At 42.9% G+C, this 18,855-nt stretch overlaps 2 protein-coding genes across 2 annotated transcripts; both read right to left on the bottom strand.

Moving 5' to 3' along the window:
* Positions 1 to 1,678: 1,678 nt before the first annotated feature.
* On the bottom strand, positions 1,679 to 8,901 carry LOC138214605 (uncharacterized). The gene is made up of 4 exons (XM_069176359.1): positions 8,519 to 8,901; positions 5,152 to 7,932; positions 2,695 to 2,748; positions 1,679 to 2,424 (listed from the first exon to the last, which is right to left on the bottom strand). Exons 1-4 carry the CDS (start codon positions 8,769 to 8,771, stop codon positions 2,171 to 2,173), a joined length of 3,342 nt encoding a protein of 1,113 aa, XP_069032460.1. The 5' UTR covers positions 8,772 to 8,901; the 3' UTR covers positions 1,679 to 2,170.
* Positions 8,902 to 10,991: 2,090 nt separating this feature from the next.
* Positions 10,992 to 16,145, bottom strand: etsrp (ETS1-related protein). The gene is made up of 7 exons (XM_069176046.1): positions 16,098 to 16,145; positions 15,754 to 15,835; positions 14,537 to 14,641; positions 14,370 to 14,444; positions 12,954 to 13,373; positions 12,745 to 12,863; positions 10,992 to 11,261 (listed from the first exon to the last, which is right to left on the bottom strand). The coding sequence occupies exons 1-7, from the start codon at positions 16,140 to 16,142 to the stop codon at positions 10,992 to 10,994; spliced, it is 1,116 nt and encodes a 371-aa protein (XP_069032147.1). The 5' UTR covers positions 16,143 to 16,145.
* Positions 16,146 to 18,855: the final 2,710 nt, after the last annotated feature.

Genomic DNA, 18,855 nt, shown 5'->3' with positions numbered 1-18,855 from the left:
TAACAGTGTGGTATTAGTACTTTTACTTACAGTGGATATTTAACAGTGTTGTGGTATTAGTATTTTTACTTCCAGTGGAGTATTTAACAGTGTGGTATTAGTACTTTTACTTACAGTGAAGTATTTAACAGTGTTGTGGTATTAGTACTTTTACTTACAGTGAAGTATTTAACAGTGTGGTATTAGTACTTTTACTTACAGTAGAGTATTTAACAGTGTAGTATTAGTATTTTTACTTCCAGTGGAGTATTTAACAGTGTGGCATTAGTACTTTTACTTCCAGTAGAGTATTTAACAGTGTAGTATTAGTATTTTTACTTCCAGTGGAGTATTTAACAGTGTGGTATTAGTACTTTTACTTACAGAGGAGTATTTAACAGTGTGGTATTAGTACTTTTACTTACAGTGGAGTATTTAACAGTGTGGTATTAGTACTTTTACTTACAGTAAAGTATTTAACAGTGTGGTATTAGTACTTTTACTTACAGTGAAGTATTTAACAGTGTGGTATTAGTACTTTTACTTACAGTGAAGTATTTAAGTGTGGTATTAGTACTTTTACTAAAACAAGGTTTTAAATCCAGCAATTTTATTTGGAGTGAAGTATTTAACAGTCCGGTCTTGGTACTTTTACTGCAGTAAACCTGAGTACTTCATCGAGTACATCGTTCTGTGTTGTGAAGGTTTAACGTCCAACATCCGTTAAATTGGCTGACGTCCGTTTTCATTTACCGTATTTAAACCGGTGAAAACGGCTCGAGACAAGAAGTTGAACACACAAAACTGACAGTAAAAAACAAACTAAAACTAGCCAGGCTAATGTTCATGTTTAAACACCGTTTTAAAAGACACTTTTACCTTTTCCTGTTCTCGCTGTAATCTCCACTTCTGTTCGCGAATAACGGTTAAAGTTGAATCGCCGAGGTTTAGCGCGAGGTGCTCTTCCGCGGATCTACTTTCTCTCTCCGTGTAAAAAGAGGAAATAAAACCTCTCTCTCTCTTTCTCTCTCTTCTCTCGTCAATCAGTCTGTTTCCGGGTTTTTGACGCTTTTAAAACTTCTAATGACGCAGACACTCCGACCTGCGGCTCGGTCAGCACCCTCGATCACAAAAAGTAGTCCAGGCAGTCCTCCGGTCCTGAAGTGTCAGTTGGTGTCAGATTACTCCGCCTCTGAACTCGCCGGTCATCTCAGGACATTTAAATTAGCATTAAAAAAACTAAAAAAAAACATTTATTTACTGTCTTAAACTGGAACTTGATGTATAAAAAACATCTTTAAATGTGAATATAAATTTACTGCTGCAACAATGTTTTATCATTCAGTCAGGCAGACATTTTGGCAGACTGATTTCAACAAAGCTTTTACAGAAAATAACAATTTCTTGATATAATTTGTAATTTGTAAACCCATTTAAAATGAATTCTCAAACTAACAGCACGTAGGAAATGTAAATGAGAATATAATATAATTTCACCAGCTGCTTCACTGCTATGATGCAGTCTAAATCCTGAACATCTTCTAAACAAACCGTTCATGGTCACTTCACTTATTAGCAACAGCTTTCACAAGAAAGCAAAGAGAGGATGGATTAAAGTCTGCAGCTGAATAAAACACCTGGATCAATACAAAATTGAACTTTAGCAGAATTCAGTGAAGACTCGGGGGAAAGCTGCAGGTGAAGATGAACATCAACTTTATTTCTGAGACACTCCATTCACTCAAAATGAAGATTTGATTATAATAAAAAAAAAAATCTAATAAAAAAACAACAACATTTTGAATGAAGTAGCACCAACAGTGAATTCTGATTGGACAGAAGAAGTTTAAACCTGATTTACATGTAAACATTAAAAAATAACTTGCGTCATTCTGTTTTACTTCACATAAAATAATGAGGTTTAAAAAACACTTTTGATATTTGTTGGATTAAAACATCCTCAGTTGATTTTGTTTTTTTTACAGTGTGTTAAATGTGTGTTAAAATGAATCCATTGAATTAAGGTTCACGTCATACGTACAAGTTTAAACACATTTAAGCGTGAAACAACAGACCGGAAAGATTTTTCTCTTAAAAACAAATCTTTGACTTTTTGAATGTGAAGAAAACCTTTTTTGCGTTCAGCTCAATTATCCGAGTTTGTGTCTGAACACGGACTTCACCGCAGTCTTCACTTCTGGAGGTCTTGGAGGAGACATTTCTCGTGTTTCTGCAGGCTGTTGTAGAAGATGTCTTTGGCGTCTGTGCCGGCCTTCAGGAGAACACCGTAGATCTCCCTCATCTGCTCCTGAGAGGGCTTCACAGCTCGGATTGCGTCGTAACGCTCCTGTTGGATGACTTTGGTGAGGAGCTCATCCAGAATGGGTCCGACGTTGCTCACTCTTTGGATCAAGTCATTTCTGTGTTTATCCACAAAGTGCTGGTCTGAGGGGAAAAAGAAAGAACAGACGGATCCATTAGTTCAGGACATAAAGCCGGAGCCGTCTTTATATAGATTTATATATATTTATTTCCTTTGGTTTCCAGGTGTCGCTGCGTAAAAAGGTGGAAAACAAATCACAGAAAAATACAAATAAAAACCTTCTATAAACTCTCTGAGGTCAGAGTTCACGGTACAATAATTAATAACAAATACCGTCTGAAAGATCAAAGAATACAAATGATTGGAGCTTCATGTGGAGTTGAACTACAAACCTTTTTTACCGTGTTGCTCAGCGGCTGCAGAAGACCGTCCGGCTGTCTCTTCACCTGCAAACATGAGGAAGACTCGGAGTTAGAGGCTGAGGAAGAAAAACTCCACCAAAGGACGGTTCACCTTTATTTCACATCAATGACTCGGAGTGACGCCGACACGTGAAAGTAGTCGATGGTCTGTTGTTTGAAGTGAAAGAAATGGTTCTCTGAAATTCACATTTTCATTTGGCTTGACTGTTTTTTACTTTAAACTTATTCTAAATATAAATTATACTGAAATTTGTATTATTAAAAACGATATTCTAAGTTTTAATCGGGTGTGATTTCTTTTCAGCCAGAATTAATTTGTATTAATCTTCATCTAAATGAAACTTTACTGGAGTGTTTTTTGTCTTCGTACAACAGGAGTTTGTCGGTGAGCTGCAGCCTGCAGATCTGCAGGAAGTCCGGAGGGCGCGAAACTGAAAGTAAAAAGAAAGCGGTCTACTTTTACTAGTTGTTTTTTCATCTTTCTATTTTTTGCTTATTTACCGAGTGTCTTGGCGACGCCGCAGCAGCCGATCTGGTTCAGGAGGTCCACCGTCACCAGAACAGCCCTCTCCTCGGTGAAATGGTTAACCAGCACGTCTGTGATCTCCATGAAGTTCTTCCCCTCCACCCTGTTGCGTTTGACGCGTGGCTCGTCCCGGCGGTCCAGAAGATGGAAGCAGAACTTCTGGAAGTCCTTCTCCGTCAGGTCCTCCAGAGCGCCTGCTACAGCTTTCCTGATGGATGAACCAGCCATCTTTCTGGGTCTTTATCACAGCTGACGTCAGAGCTGCTGACGTTCCTGTTCGGCGCCTTTCACCTGCACCTCCACTCCCGCGGAGGAAGAACGGCAACGCCCCGAAAAGGTATATTTACCTCATATCACATATCACTCAGTAAAGTGTAACCATAAATCTGATGGAGGAACCTGACAAAACACTTAATTCATGTAATTCAGCAGCCTGAAATCAAAGATAACAATGATCGATTAATATCAATGCATCAATAAACAACAGTTTTATTTTATTTATTTGATGCTCAGCGTACAGAAGTAAATGATTATTTGGCCTATTATTAAATACAGTTTTCATTATTATTAATTATTTACTAAATAGCCTGTAATCGATTGATAATGATGGTATTTGATTAATTAGCCGGGTAATAAATACAGTTCATTAAAATCCTACAACAGAAAAATGCAGATTTTATGAAACCACCTGATCCTGCAGCGCATTTCTGCAGTAGGTTTTTAGATTTAAAAAAAATATATTAAAAAAAATCAGGCTTAAATGACAGTTTTACACATTTTGTTTGTTACTGAGAAGATGTTTGACCTAAAACAGACTGAAGATGAAAACGCATAAAGGATGCCACGACAAACAGATGTTAAGGAGCTTTATTTCCCCCCAAATGTATATTAATAAATTACAGTATAGTGAAAGAAACAAACTAAAGAGGGTTGGAGGTTCCCGACCAAACAAAAAACCAAACAAAAGGAGAAGTCAGTCCGGGCCGTCGTCCTGCAGCTCATCCCCTTAAAGTCAGAAACGTACCGACACCGAACCAAGAGAACGAAAACTGGACGAGCGGTGATCTCCAGCTCAAACTAAGACAAGCAGCAGCTCCCTCGCTGCTCCTCATGTTATCTGTTTGCATGCATCTCATTTCTTTTCTATTTTTAAATGTTCCTTTATGTCTGATTTTATGTGAAACGCTGCATGTAATTCTGCTGTGAAGCACTTGGAGCTGCATTTCTTGTATGAAAGGTGCTATTACAAATACAGTTTATTATTATTATTATCACCACAGGTAACACCCTCACCGACCTTAACGTGGTTGACCAACCACTGGCAGGACTCACGGGGGAAAGGAACCAGTGTGTTCGTCTTTGATTTGTGTTAGAAAAATGACTCAGAGGCTGGATTCAAAATCAAACATATCGGACATTTATTCTTGCAAGAAGGAGCGAATACATGTCCACTCAAAGAAGGATGTCCAGCATTGCTCAGCGTCTCTCCTCCGTAGGGCAGCTTTTATACAGTGTGACAAACAGTTGACAGTCACCCCCACTCCCTTTAGATCTAAGTTCAGTTGTAGGTTACAAGATAAGGACATATGGACGTCGTAAAGTAGACGTCGTAAAAGACCTTGTAAATGAGACACTAGGAACTTCTTAAGCTGCAGGCAGAGAAAATAAACACCTCTTATTTTCTTTCCATCAATTTGAGTTCAGCATTTGATTCATAAAAAAAAAAAAAAAAAGCCAAGAGAACTATAGTCAGTAAAAAACAACATTACGCAACGAGTGGTGCTGACGCAGAGATCTGATTGGTCAACTGAACATTTGGAGCGTGCTCCAAATCAGCGTGGCATCCCACCGTGCTCATCTCGACAGCCCTTCAACAGGTCCAGATTGGATTGCTTATTTACCGAGTGTCTTGGCGACGCCGCTGCAGCCGATCTGGTTCAGGAGGTCCACCATCACCAGAACAGCCCTCTCCTCGGTGAAATGGTTAACCAGCGCGTCTGTGATCTCCATGAAGTTCTTCCAAAGGTGCGCACCCTCATCCCAATACTTGCTGGATTTGGAACCATCAGTGACATCAAGTTGTTTCATGACTTGGGCAAAGATTTGTGACACAAAATTAAATCCCTGATCAGTCTGTGTGACGTTAGACAAACCAAACAAATGTAAAAACATCAGTACTGTCGCTACAGTGGAAATGTCAGCTTTTGTTTGGGGAAACTGACCGACGCGATCCACAGCTACGAGCTCAAATGGCTCAGCTGCCTTTAGAATTGGATTTACAGGATGTGGAGGAATGGTCCGATTCTGTTTGCCGACCTCGTGACGCACATCCGGTTTTAATCCCGGCATAACGAAACGTTGCAAATCATGGTCATACGTTTTATTAACCGTCACCTCAGGATCCCTCGACACTTTGCCCCCGGCCAAATCATCACCTGAAACTAAAGACGCACCGTCAGTGGGAAACTGCGAGCCAACTGCTACCACATCCGTTTTCACCCGACTAACTGCTTTGGGAGACTTGATCTTTTTGTTCCTATCAAAACAGTCGTTCCTGGCAGCAAGAGGTGGACAGGAGGTCTCGCACTGAGCACACGTACGACAGGCCAAGACGTACGTCTTGACGTCTTTAGCCATGGCCGGCCACCAGAAGCGTTGTTTGGCGAATAACAAGGTGCGGTACACACCGGGGTGGCAGCTCAACTGGTTACTATGAGCCCAGCTGATCACCGGAAGACGGAGAGAGGCTGGGATGAAGAGACGTTTTGCTGGACGTCCGTCCGGACCTTGAACACCACGATGGGCTTGTTTAACTTTGTTCTCTATGTTCAAAGTATCTGCCCCCCCCAGGCAGGAGGTCGTCATGTTGGAAGGAGTGTTTGGATTTGAATTAGGGCCAAATGACTGGGATAAATATCCTGTTTTCATGTTCTTAGAGCGTGGGCGATGAGACAGGGTAAAATCAAACTGGTTGAAGAAGCGGGCCCACTTGGCTCGCCGGAAGGAGAATCTTTTAGCAGACCTGATTTTCTCCAGATTCCTGTAATCCATCCAGACTATGAACGGATGCTGCACCGCCTCCAGCCAGCGTCGCCATTCCTTTAACGCAAACCTGACGGACAGCAACTCCTTGTCACAAACATCATAATTCCTCTCGCTGGGGGACAGCCTTCGGGACAGGAAGGCGCAATAGTGAAGTTCGTTGTCTTGTAGGGATCCCTGGAGGAGGACGGCCCGGATATCCGAGTCAGAGGCATTGACCTTTACTATGAATTGGCGACGGGTGTCAGGAATAATCAGGGTAGGAGCAGAAGTAAAACTTTTCTGAAGCCGGTGGAAGGCTGCGTTCGCTGGAGAGGACCAACAAAACTTAACAGAAGCAGACGTCAAGTCGTGAAGAGGAGCTGCGATGAAGCTATAATTGTGGATAAAATGGTGGTAGAAGTCAGTCAATTTTAGGAAGTCTTTAAGCTGCTTACGGCTCTTTGGCGTCGGCCGTTTTGAAATAAACCTAACGTTGTCGGGGTCAATTCGGATGCTGCCATTGGACACGACGAATCCCAAAAAAGACACCGAGGAGACGTGGTACTCACATTTCTTGGCTTCAACGTAGAGCCGGTTCTCAAGGTGTTGGAGAACTCGACTGACGTGCTGCATGTGACTATCACGGTCGGGGGAAAAAATTAGAACGTCACCCAAGTCAACCAAAACAAAAATGTTTAACACATCTCGGAGAACGTCTTTTACTAGAGCTGGGAAAACAGCAGAGGCATTGGTGCGACCGAAGTCACCACTTGGAGTATTGTAGGCAATCTTCCCCTCGCTCCCCTCCTCAGCATTACGCAGGCTGAGTTTGGTAAAAACTTTGGCATCTCGCAAAAATCTAACAGGTGAATGGAAGAGGAACCTGTTTTTGATTGTGATGGGGAGTCGACTGTCATAACCAATACAGCAATGTGGACAGGTGTCCTGAGCTCTGCTGAAAACTTCCTTTCGGTTCGTGTAGTGGGCTGGAACTTTGGAGGTGTCAGCAAATTTGTGTGGTGAAGGTTTGGGGGAGGGGGAAGAGGTGGGCGGAGCAACTGAAGCAGAGGAGTCTGGGAGAAAACAGGCGCCAGAACAGGACTTGCCCCACCCCATAATATGCCCCGTAGACCAGCAGAAATGTGGACTGTGCTTAATTAACCAGGGACGCCCCAACACTAGAGGACGGCGAGGACAGTCAACCAGGTGAAAACTTAGTGTCTCTGTGTGTCCCTGGGCCATGACTAACTTGACGGGTTCAGATCTATGAGTTATATTGAATGAGACTGGACGATCTCGGGCGTTGGCTTCCAACATCTGAGGCAAAGGGATTACTTTCAGATTCAGGCGTTCAGCCATTTGCCAGTCCATGAAGTTCAGATCTGCACCTGAGTCAATAACAACTTCATGATCTTTGGTCTGCTCAAATGGACCAATCAGTTGAAGGTTCGTCATCATCTGTAGCAGAAGATAGGAGGACAGGGTTTGGCTCACCGGGACCCTCATACTTCCTGGTGAGCCTTTTTCTGGACACGTGGAGACTTTGTGACCCGGTTGTCCGCAGTAGAAACAACATCCCTCCCGCAGGCGGCGCTGACGTTCCTCCGGAGGGAGCTTCGGTCTTCTCCGCCGCACGACCTCCTCCGTAGTGGCGGCGGCTGTTGAAGAGGTTGGAAGAGAAGAAGGAGCAAAGTTGTTTACAATCTCTTTTTGGATTTATATATTTAACTTAAAGGAAACATAAAAACTTCATGAAAAATGTCCTGGTTCTCCCCGAAAGCAAAAAAAAAATATCAGTAGCCTCCCTGAAAAATTCATCGTAGTACCACACTGTTGGGTACGCCAGAAAAAGATTGCACACTATTTTCTTTTTACTTTTAGGACGGACCGGAGCTGCTCTCACAAAGTACGTACTGTTGCATGTAGTATGTGTACAATTGGGACGTACTACTTCATCATAAAAATGCGTCTTGGACTTTGACCCTCTAGGTGGCGATCTGTAGTCACGTTTGATGTAAAAAAAAGAAAAAGGATGTAGTAGGACATCCTGGTACTTTTGGCATACTGAATAGTGTGGTAGTGTGGACACTGGGCCATCCGTACCAGGATGTTCCACCACATCCGGTCGTATTTTGCAGTCGGCAGGCCGGCATGCCAGTCCTGCAGTTCTGACCCACAATAGTTGGTGGCGCTAAGGCTCCGCCCACAAAACATATATTATACAGCTATTTTTTGCTTATTTACCGAGTGTCTTGGCGACGCCGCAGCAGCCGATCTGGTTCAGGAGGTCCACCGTCACCAGAACAGCCCTCTCCTCGGTGAAATGGTTAACCAGCACGTCTGTGATCTCCATGAAGTTCTTCCCCTCCACCCTGTTGCGTTTGACACGTGGCTCGTCCCGGTGGTCCAGAAGATGGAAGCAGAACTTCTGGAAGTCCTTCTCCGTCAGGTCCTCCAGAGCGCCTGCTACAGCTTTCCTGATGGATGAACCAGCCATCTTTCTGGGTCTTTATCACAGCTGACGTCAGAGCTGCTGACGTTCCTGTTCGGCGCCTTTCACCTGCACCTCCACTCCCGCGGAGGAAGAACGGCAACGCCCCGAAAAGGTATATTTACCTGACGTTCCTGTTCGGCGACTTTAGACCAAAGAGAGTTATGTTTCCAACAAAACAGGAAATGCTGACTCAGGCAGGTTTTTTTTTTGTTGTTTTAAGATAAAAAAACAAATATAGATAGATAGATAGATAGATAGATAGATAGATAGATAATAGATAGATAGATAGATAGATAGATAGATAGATAGATAATAGATAGATAGATAGATAGATAGATAGATAGATAGATAGATAGATAGATAATAGATAGATAGATAGATAGATAGATAGATAGATAGATAGATAGATAGATAGATAATAGATAGATAGATAGATAGATAGATAGATAGATAGATAGATAGATAGATAGATAGATAGATAATAGATAGATAGATAGATAAATAGATTATTATTACCAAATACATCTGTCGCACCATATTTCAACATCATCGTCATTCCAACTCAACATAAGTAACTCGGACCGTCAATCACATCGTAAACATGAATTTATAGGAAACTAAAGGAACTAAAGGAAAAATGAAATGTAACTCACCGTTCACTTCACTGAGTTTCGATTGAGGTTGAGCACGAAGCCGCTCACACCTCCACTCCACCCTTTATTTATAGGCTCTGATCCAGTTAGGCTCCTCCTACTTCCTGTTCCTTCCTCAGTTAACTCCTCCTCCAGACCTGCTGCTCACAACAGCACACACACACACACACACACACAATGGCAAAGGTGGGTTGCATCATCAGCCCTGTCACCCTCCAGGTAAGAAGCCCACAACCAATAATAATAACGATGACAGATTATTTAGTCAATCAATAAATTATAGTTTTATCTATTTTAAATAATTTTGATCAAATTCACGAGTCTAACATGATGCTTAAACAACAAACAAGCAGCAAAGTTACATTACAACAAAAATAAAGAAGCTGTGGAAAAAAGAAAAGTGGGAATCCGTCCACCAGGGTTCCTCAGTCTGGGTCAAAGGTCAAACTCTCTGATTAGACCGTCACTGATAAAAGCGGAAATAAAGTTGAATTTAATGATGTCTGTTGATCGGGCAAAAATCCAGCCACGTGATTTTTATTCCCGGCAGTTTGTGAAGTTCATTTACGAGTTCACAGGTTTTCAGGGCTAAACAGGAAAAAAAAAAAAAAAAAAGTTGATTTAAATATTTCTTCTTAAATATAAATGTTAAACGTCTTCACTTGCCCCTCCCCCATAACATACAAAAATAAAGTCAGATATCAAAACATTTTAAAAATTCATATAAATATGCACATTTAGATTTTATTATTTAGTTACATTTTGTATTAATTTAATCTAGATTATTTTGATTTTGATTTGCAGGAAAGTTACATGAAACCAAACTGTAAACACAAAAAGGAAATTACTTATTGTCCCTTTAAAATGGCAGTTATTAGAAAGTCCACTCTTTAATCTCGACTGATGCTGCAGCTCCACACGGTCACTGTCATATTAGCCACCAGGGGGCGTCAGCTCACTATTCTACAGCCTTTTCCAACACTCAGCATACTTTACAATAATTGATGAATTAGTCGGCAGAAATAAAAGCAGTGATAGATCTATTATTATAAACACAGATCCTTCAAACATGCTTTCTCAAATTCTCAAATGTAAAATTAAATACAAAAAAATTTAATGTATAACTTTAAATATACTCCATCAACAATATGTCTAAAAGATTTAAAAAATAAAAACCAGAAGACATTTTTATATGAAGTACTTAAACACCATTTATGTACAGTTAATTATTTACACAACACAATCGCCACCACACGTCACTGAAGACCTTCACTTTCTTATTCTGGGTAGCAACAGAGGTAGACGGGAGTTTTGTATAAAAAAAATTAAAGAAAATCATATAAATGCACAAAACTCCACATGGGGGGTTCATATATATATAAACACTATTTACAAATGCTTTCCTTAAAAAAAGAACAACATCACTCCACAACACTCCAGTCCTGAGATGAACGAGCTTTCAGTTTGTTTTATTTAGCGTCAACTATTATTTAAGAAAAAAGTAACACAGGCTCTTTAGAGACTGCATGATTAATCCAAGCCCCTCCCCTTTCCGTTAAACCCCGCCCCCTCACTGCGACGCCCATGTCTCGCTGCTGTGCTCGGACGCCGCCGGGCACCGCCACGACTCGGCGTTGGCGGCCGCGACGTTCAGGCTGCTCAGGACCTCCTGCGCCGTCTTTCCCAGCATGCCTTGCACGTCGCAGACGAAGCGGTAGACGTAGCGCTTGCCCGCCGTCTTGTGGATGATGTTCTTGTGGTAGTAGTAGCGCAGGCCGCGGCTCAGCTTCTCGTAGTTCATCTTGGGTTTGTTCTTGCACTGACCCCAGCGCTTCGCCACCTGCCGGACCGAGAGAGGAAGTCGGAGGAAACAACACCAAACAATGTGAGAATCCCACGTACACGACTGAAGGTCACGTTTGAGGGTCGATCGGAAAAATCTCGGGAAAGAAAAGAAACACGGTGACGCAGCGGAGCGACGACCTTCACGACGACCTTCACGAGGATCTTCACGACGACCTTCACGACGACCTTCACAATGACCTTCACGGCGACCTTCACGACGACGTCTTCCACGCGTTTACGTGAATATCTGGGTTTTCACCATGTTAGCGTTGTTATCTGTTTTGTGAACCTGAGTTTTAGCAGAATTAGCTGTTTGTTAGCTTTGTTAGCTTTGTTAGCATGAGTTCTTCTGGGACCTTCTGAGGCTCTGAGGTTAAAAACATTGGCTGTGAACCACCTGAGCTGTGAACCACCTGAACTGTGAACTGTGAACCACCTGAACTGTGAACCACCTGAGCTGTGAACCACCTGAGCTGTGAACTGTGAACCACCTGAGCTGTGAACTGTGAACCACCTGAACTGTGAACCACCTGAGCTGTGAACTGTGAACCACCTGAGCTGTGAACCACCTGAGCTGTGAACTGTGAACCACCTGAGCTGTGAACCACCTGAGCTGTGAACCACCTGAACTGTGAACTGTGAACCACCTGAGCTGTGAACCACCTGAGCTGTGAACTGTGAACCACCTGAGCTGTGAACCACCTGAGCTGTGAACCACCTGAACTGTGAACTGTGAACCACCTGAGCTGTGAACTGTGAACCACCTGAGCTGTGAACCACCTGAGCTGTGAACTGTGAACCACCTGATCTGTGAACCACCTGAGCTGTGAACTGTGAACCACCTGAGCTGTGAACTGTGAACCACCTGAACTGTGAACCACCTGAACTGTGAACCACCTGAACTGTGAACCACCTGAGCTGTGATCTGTGAACCACCTGAGCTGTGAACCACCTGAACTGTGAACCACCTGAACTGTGAACCACCTGAACTGTGAACCACCTGAGCTGTGAACCACCTGAACTGTGAACCACCTGAACTGTGAACCACCTGAACTGTGAACCACCTGAGCTGTGAACCACCTGAACTGTGAACCACCTGAACTGTGAACCACCTGAGCTGTGAACTGTGAACCACCTGAACTGTGAACCACCTGAGCTGTGAACCACCTGAGCTGTGATCTGTGAACCACCTGAGCTGTGAACCACCTGAACTGTGAACCACCTGAACTGTGAACCACCTGAGCTGTGAACCACCTGAACTGTGAACCACCTGAGCTGTGAACTGTGAACCACCTGAACTGTGAACCACCTGAGCTGTGAACCACCTGAGCTGTGAACTGTGAACCACCTGAGCTGTGGCGCCATGGCAACAGGCTTCTCCAACACAACAACATGCCCGCTCACATTTTCTGTTTCCCCCCCAAAAAGTTTGACCCCAAACCGCGACGTTTCTCTGCTCGATCCGGGTCCTTCCTTACCTCCGAGGGGTCGGACATCTTGAACTCCCATCCGTCTCCCGTCCAGGTGATGAACGTCCGGCAGGTGCCGTCCAGGAGAAGCTCCAGCAGGAACTGCCACAGCTGGATGGGACCAGAACCTGGAGGACGTACGGACACGCGGATGAACTCGGTTTGTATTTGACCTGAGATCGGTGGCGGCGGCGGGAGTTGTGAACGCGTTGACTGACCTGGATAAGCAGACATTCCCGCCACGTGGCCCTCCCTGTCCGGCCTCTGGTGGGCTGCGTTTTTCCGTTTGGCCACACGGGGGCAGCACTGCTCCGAGGACCGAGGGACGGAGTTCGTGGGGGCGGGGAAGCCCGGAGACGGGTACTCGGGCCAGAAGGAGGACGTCGGTCGCTGCGCGGCGTCCGAGTCGAAGTAGCTCGGTTCCGTCTCGGAGACGGAAGCGTCGCGCCAACGCTCGGCGACGCCGTCGGGCTTCAGGGCTTCGAGCGTCTCGCCGTGTAACGCGGTGGATCCTTCCCCCGGGAGGAAGCTGCTGCGGCTGCCCTCCACGGACGGGCTGAACGGTCCGTTCTGGGCCACCAGGTTCTGGTAGGTGTGAGGAGACTCCTGGTACCCCGTCTGGTCCACGGTCAGCACATCTGCACAGCACACAGACAAAACAGCTGCTATCATCCGGGATCCCACTGAGGCTCAGATGGGCCTGAAATAATAATAATAATAATAATAATAATAATAATAGTAAGAATAATCTTTATTTGTGGAGCACCTTTCATACAAGACATGCAGCTCCGAGTGTTTTACAGCAGGAAAATAACCTGCAGTGTTTCTAACAGCTGCTGGGTTTTACATGCGCAAGTCATGTGACCTGCGTCGGCCCTGATGTCACCGCTGAGGTCACCGTTAACAAATATATATTTATACAGAACATATAGTATCTGTATGTGGACGTCAGAAACCGTTTATTCACCACGTTTGTAAAGAAAAATCAAAACGTGATTTTTATTCCCGGCAGTTTGTGCGCTTTATTTACGAGTTCGCAGGTTTTCAGGACAAAACAAAAAACAACAAGCTGATTTAAATATTTCTTCTTAAATATAAATGTTAAACGTCTTCACTTTCCCCTCCCCCCATAACATACAAAAATAAAATCTGAAATAAAAATGTTTAAAAATACATATAAATTTGCACATTTATATTTTATTATTTTGTTAAATTTTGTATTAATTTAATCTAGATTATTTTGATTTTACGTAATGTGAGATTATTTCTATTTGTTTTTAAATTATTGATTTAAAATGATTTTTTTTCTACACTTTTTTTGTTTACATTTATATTTGTTTTCATTTATTTTTATTTTATTTTGTATTTTAATATGTGTTCTATTAAATACATAAATTTGACAAACTTTACATTTAGGCTTTCTTTTTCTTTCTTTTTTTCCAAGTTGTTGTTTTTGAGCCAAAGCTTCTTCAAAAAAAAACAAACGGCATGTTGGTGAAGGAAGGAGATTAAAAAAAAAAAAAAAAGCTCAGCAAACAAGTTCGATAACAGCAGATAGAAAAAATACTGCAGGGAGAATATTACAGTTTTATCTCCAGGATATTCCAGGATGGTCTGAGTGATGTCAGACTCACCGTGTGGATATGAAGCCCACCAGTTGAACTCCTGGTATGAGTCCAGGTTGAAGAGGGAACCATCACTGCTGCTCACTGAGGACACAAACATCAGATCAATTTTTGTATTTTTTTGTAAACAGCAGCGACATCATCATCATCGTCATCATCATCTGAGAAGGTGCTACCTTTGGTGTCGTAGGGGTGGGAGGCCTTCGGGTAGCTGCTGTCTGCTGCGTACTGCTGCTGGACGGACGCTTTACTGTCTAACAGAAAAGACAGGTCTTCACAGTCTGCAGGTTAAACACGACACAGACGGGTGGAGTCAGTGATGAAGGTGTAGGCAGGACGGAGGCGGTCCTCAGCGTCCGGTCAGACGGTGAGGACTGGTGAGACTGGATATAAAAAAGTGTTCCTAGCTTCCAGGTCTGAAAAATGAGGCCTTCAGCTGCAATCCCAGCGAGTGCCACTAGAGGTCGGCTCCAAAAAGCCTCCGGCTCCATAGACTCCCATTCAACTTCTCTCATCAAATCCAAAGTGAATAAAATGTGTCCATCAGTTATCTCGGTGTTGTTAGCTAAAGTCACTCCTTCTTATTAGTTTTCTGGAGGTCCATCTGAAAATAATCCCTCATTCATTAGAAAAGAAGATTCAAGAAGACCTGTTTTTGGGGGCGTGTCTGTTTGATTGACAGGCCTGTGGTGCAGTCAGGTTACAGCTAAAGATGATGATGATGTAAACATCCTAAGGCTCCGCCCACTAAAGAAAGAAGAAGAAGCTATAAAAAAGAAGTGTACTGTCCCAAATCGCATCCTTTTTCTTTTTTACTTCAAACATCGCGCTACAGACCACGACAGCTCTCCGGGACTGGGGGGGGGGGGGGGGGGGGGGGGGGCATGAAAGCTGAGCTCGGCACAAAACAAAAAAAACAACACAGTCATGAAGACAGGAAACAATGGAGGGTGGGGGGGAGGAAGAGTGAGGAGGAAACACCAGTGGAGGGAGTGTGACAGAGAAGTGATGGAGGGATGAGGAGGAAGAGGAGGAGGAGGAGGGGGGGGGGGACTCTAAATCTGTTAGAGGAGGAAGTCTGGAGGAAAGGATTAGGGAAGACGGGGAGGTCTTCAACCCGACCCCCCACCCCCAATCCCACCCCACCACCCTACCGATGTCAAGGTCTCATCCAGAGGTGCCCTGACAGATGTGATGAGTCTGTGTGTGTGTGTGTGTGTGTGTGTGTGTGTGTGTGTGTGTGTGTGTGTGTGTGTGTAAATATTTTTCTTTCTGTCCTTCAGCTGCTCAGGTCCACAGGAAACAGACCGTGCACACACACAGAAATAAAAAGCCTGTCTAAAAGGCGCCGCCCCCCCCCGTACCGGAGCGGCACCACGGATACCGAACTCACCGTAAGATGCAAAGTCGAACCCGGCCGGTACTTCCTGCGTCCTGAAGTCCTCCGAGTAGAATCCAGTCTGGCAGACCTCCATCTGAATCCGGATCAGAAGCACTTTCATCAGCACGAATGTAGTGTACAGTCACAGATGGTCTCTAATATCTCTATTATTATTATTAATATTAATATCAGAAAACAGAGACACACATTCAAGATAAATCCGAGATGAAACGCTGCGACTTTTGGGTCCTGCAACATCTTATTTAAAATCTTCCAGGAGAATTTAAAACTGTATTATGAATCAAACACGTCATTTTCTTTTCTTTCTTATTAATCAATAAAAGTCGGACGCCCACCTTTGATTTCGAGTCTCCCGGTTTGATCGCGGTGTCCCAGTACATGTCCTCACACCTACGGCAGAGTGTCGGTGTCTGCGCGGCCCGGGACCCGTTATAAGCGGGCGCGGGGAGGTGGGCGGGGGAGGGGGGAGGGGGAGGCGTGGCCCGCGGTGCGTCGTGACTAAACCAAACACTCATTCATAAAAGAGACACACACACACACACACACACACACACGCACACACACACACACATCTACACACATCTGAATAAAGAACGTGTAGAAAAGTGTGTCTGGTGTAGAAAACAAACGTACCTTCGTGTTTCTAATGTCATCTAAGGAGGAAATTTATCTGTCAAAACTAAAAAAAAAAGTGATGAAAAGAATAAAAAATATTGCATCACGTGATATTAAACTTGATTACTTTAAAATAATGAAATGCAGATCATTACATTTTAGGGAAGAAAACAAGAAGAGGGAACAAATGTTTCTGTAAGTGATGAGGATATAAGGACGGGGTGAAAAAATTTAATAAAAATATGGCAGCACTTTGTTCAACAGAGATTTTAAAAATAATTAAATTAAATTAAATGTAATGAAGGAAATTAAAGAGAGGAGGAAACGTCTGTGTCATTTGTAATAAGAAAATGGTGAAAAATGGCTACTCGTACGCTGGTGTGGAAAACAAACGTACCTTTGTGCACAGCTTTTGAACGTGACATCAAATTAACTACATACTCAGAAACTGTAGTTATTTATTAATTATATAAATCAAAGGGATTAAATAAAAAATGTAAAAAAAAATGTGGCAGCTGTTTGCCGACAAACTAACGTTAAAATAATAATAATAAAACACATCGGATCCAATTTAAATGAAAGGAAATAAAAAACATTTTGTAAACACTGGTTTGGGGAACTTGATGTCTGCAAGTTTATTGTGTGAAGATAAAAATACACAAACACACACTAAAGGGGTTTATTATCATTTCTAGGTATTATTATTACATATATATATATATATGTATATATATATATATCATCACAGGTGTGCTGGCGAGTAAAACAAGCACACCTTTGTCTATTTCTATAATATTAATAAGAAAAATAACAATAAGAAGAAAAAGAAGAAGGTCAATTTAGTTTCTCAGAAAGGTACAAAAATATTTCCATATCTTGTAATCTCAATCATCGGCAGGAAGTGGAACAGAAAATAGATCGATCACTTTATTGATCGCTTAAAGGGAAATTACTAAATACCAAAAAGTAATACAATAAACTTCCTGTTAAAGGTGCTCAATGTTCAAATAAATATTGGTCATCGGGCATAAAAAGTCATGTTGATTCGCTGCTTAAAATCTCTTCTAGGACCAACAAACCGATTAATAACATCACGATCAAACTGCTCCTTAAAAATACTTCGAATTTACGAACTAATCTGTCAGATATGACATTAAAAAGTCTCCCTGACAAACAGAATAAAACAAGATTGCAGACGGTTCATCGATAGATTGATGAGTCACCAACAATTCTGATGATTAATCATTTAAGTCACATTTTTTAAATAACCTTAAACGTGAAATAGTCACGCTTTGGCACTGTCAAGGCGTGAAAGTTACACATTTTCATGTAGTGGACGAAAATGAAACCTATTTGGACACGAAAATGAAACTTTAGGGAACAACAACAACAACAACAACAACAACAGAAACACCACAAGAAAAACGTGGTCACCTCCCACAGTATGGCTATCTCACGCAGTGGAGATGGCGTGTCTATTTCACGCTTTGCAGTGATACCGGCTTGCAACTGCAGATAGAAGTCCTGGAACCGGTTGAACCTTTAATACCGGCGGAAATGATTGATGGAGAAAAAAAATAAGTGATGAAATGGTGATGGAAATCATTTTAGTTGCAGCTTTAAGAAAAAAAATTCATAGATGAAAATAAATAATGTATAATAAATAATATAAACACAAATATCACAGTGTCGTTGTTCTGTTTCCGGAGCTGTTACCAACGCGATCAATACTCGTAGCAGCAGAATTGATGATTAAACTCTTCCAGAGAGCTTTTTCTCTCCGGACAGTCTGGACATGAAGTCAAGCCTTTTGAAATCACAGCCGTTAATGAGGTGGGAGGAAGAAGAAGAACAAAAATCTCTGTATCTTTAGAAACCATTCGACAAAACAATCAAAACAATGGACCGAGAGAGAAACACACACACACACACACACACACACACACACACACACACACACACACACACACACACACACACACACACACACAAAAGGAGCCGCCGAAGAAAGTCTGAAATCACGGCGTGAGTGGCTGCAGGAGATAAGCGAGAGGCTGGAGCCCTGGATAAACAAACAGCTCGCTCTCTCACACACACACACACACACACACACACACACACACACACACACACACACATCTGGAGAAGTGCAGCCGGGTGAAGTCGTGCGCGGAGCCGGGAGTCGTGATTGGGAGCCCCGCCTCGAGACGAGGACACAATCCGGGATAAAGTTTCACACACACACACACACACACACACACACACACACACACACACACACACACACACACACACACACACTGAGTGATTAACGTCGTGTGCAGTAAACTGCACTCAGGAATCCACCGCGGAGGGTTACGTAGTTAAAGTAAACCGTGACGGTCGATCTGCCCAGAAATCAATACAAGAAGAGTTTTCAGGTTACGAGCAGGTCACCTTATACATCTTTAGTTTTTATTTTAAATCCATTAAATCAGC

Source organism: Embiotoca jacksoni, unplaced genomic scaffold (genome assembly GCF_022577435.1).
Source record: "Embiotoca jacksoni isolate LCO1_2020_lvr unplaced genomic scaffold, fEmbJac1.0.p SCAF_106, whole genome shotgun sequence".
NCBI classification, from domain to species: domain Eukaryota; kingdom Metazoa; phylum Chordata; class Actinopteri; family Embiotocidae; genus Embiotoca; species Embiotoca jacksoni.
The sequence above is the reverse complement of the archived record's forward strand: the minus strand, read 5'-3'. Positions and strand labels throughout refer to the sequence as shown.

Coding starts and splice junctions, on each gene's coding strand:
- LOC138214605 (XM_069176359.1), bottom strand. CDS start 8,771: ATGGCTGGTTCATCCATCAGGAAAGCTGTAGCAGGCGCTCTGGAGGAC. Junction 7,933..8,518: donor CGGCGTCGCCAAGACACTCG/GTAAATAAGCAA, acceptor CCTCTTCAACAG/CCGCCGCCACTACGGAGGAG. Junction 2,425..2,694: donor TGAGCAACACGGTAAAAAAG/GTTTGTAGTTCA, acceptor TTTTCCCCTCAG/ACCAGCACTTTGTGGATAAA.
- etsrp (XM_069176046.1), bottom strand. CDS start 16,142: ATGTACTGGGACACCGCGATCAAACCGGGAGACTCGAAATCAAAG. Junction 15,836..16,097: donor CGGGAGACTCGAAATCAAAG/GTGGGCGTCCGA, acceptor ATCCGGATTCAG/ATGGAGGTCTGCCAGACTGG. Junction 14,642..15,753: donor GTTCGACTTTGCATCTTACG/GTGAGTTCGGTA, acceptor TTTAACCTGCAG/ACTGTGAAGACCTGTCTTTT.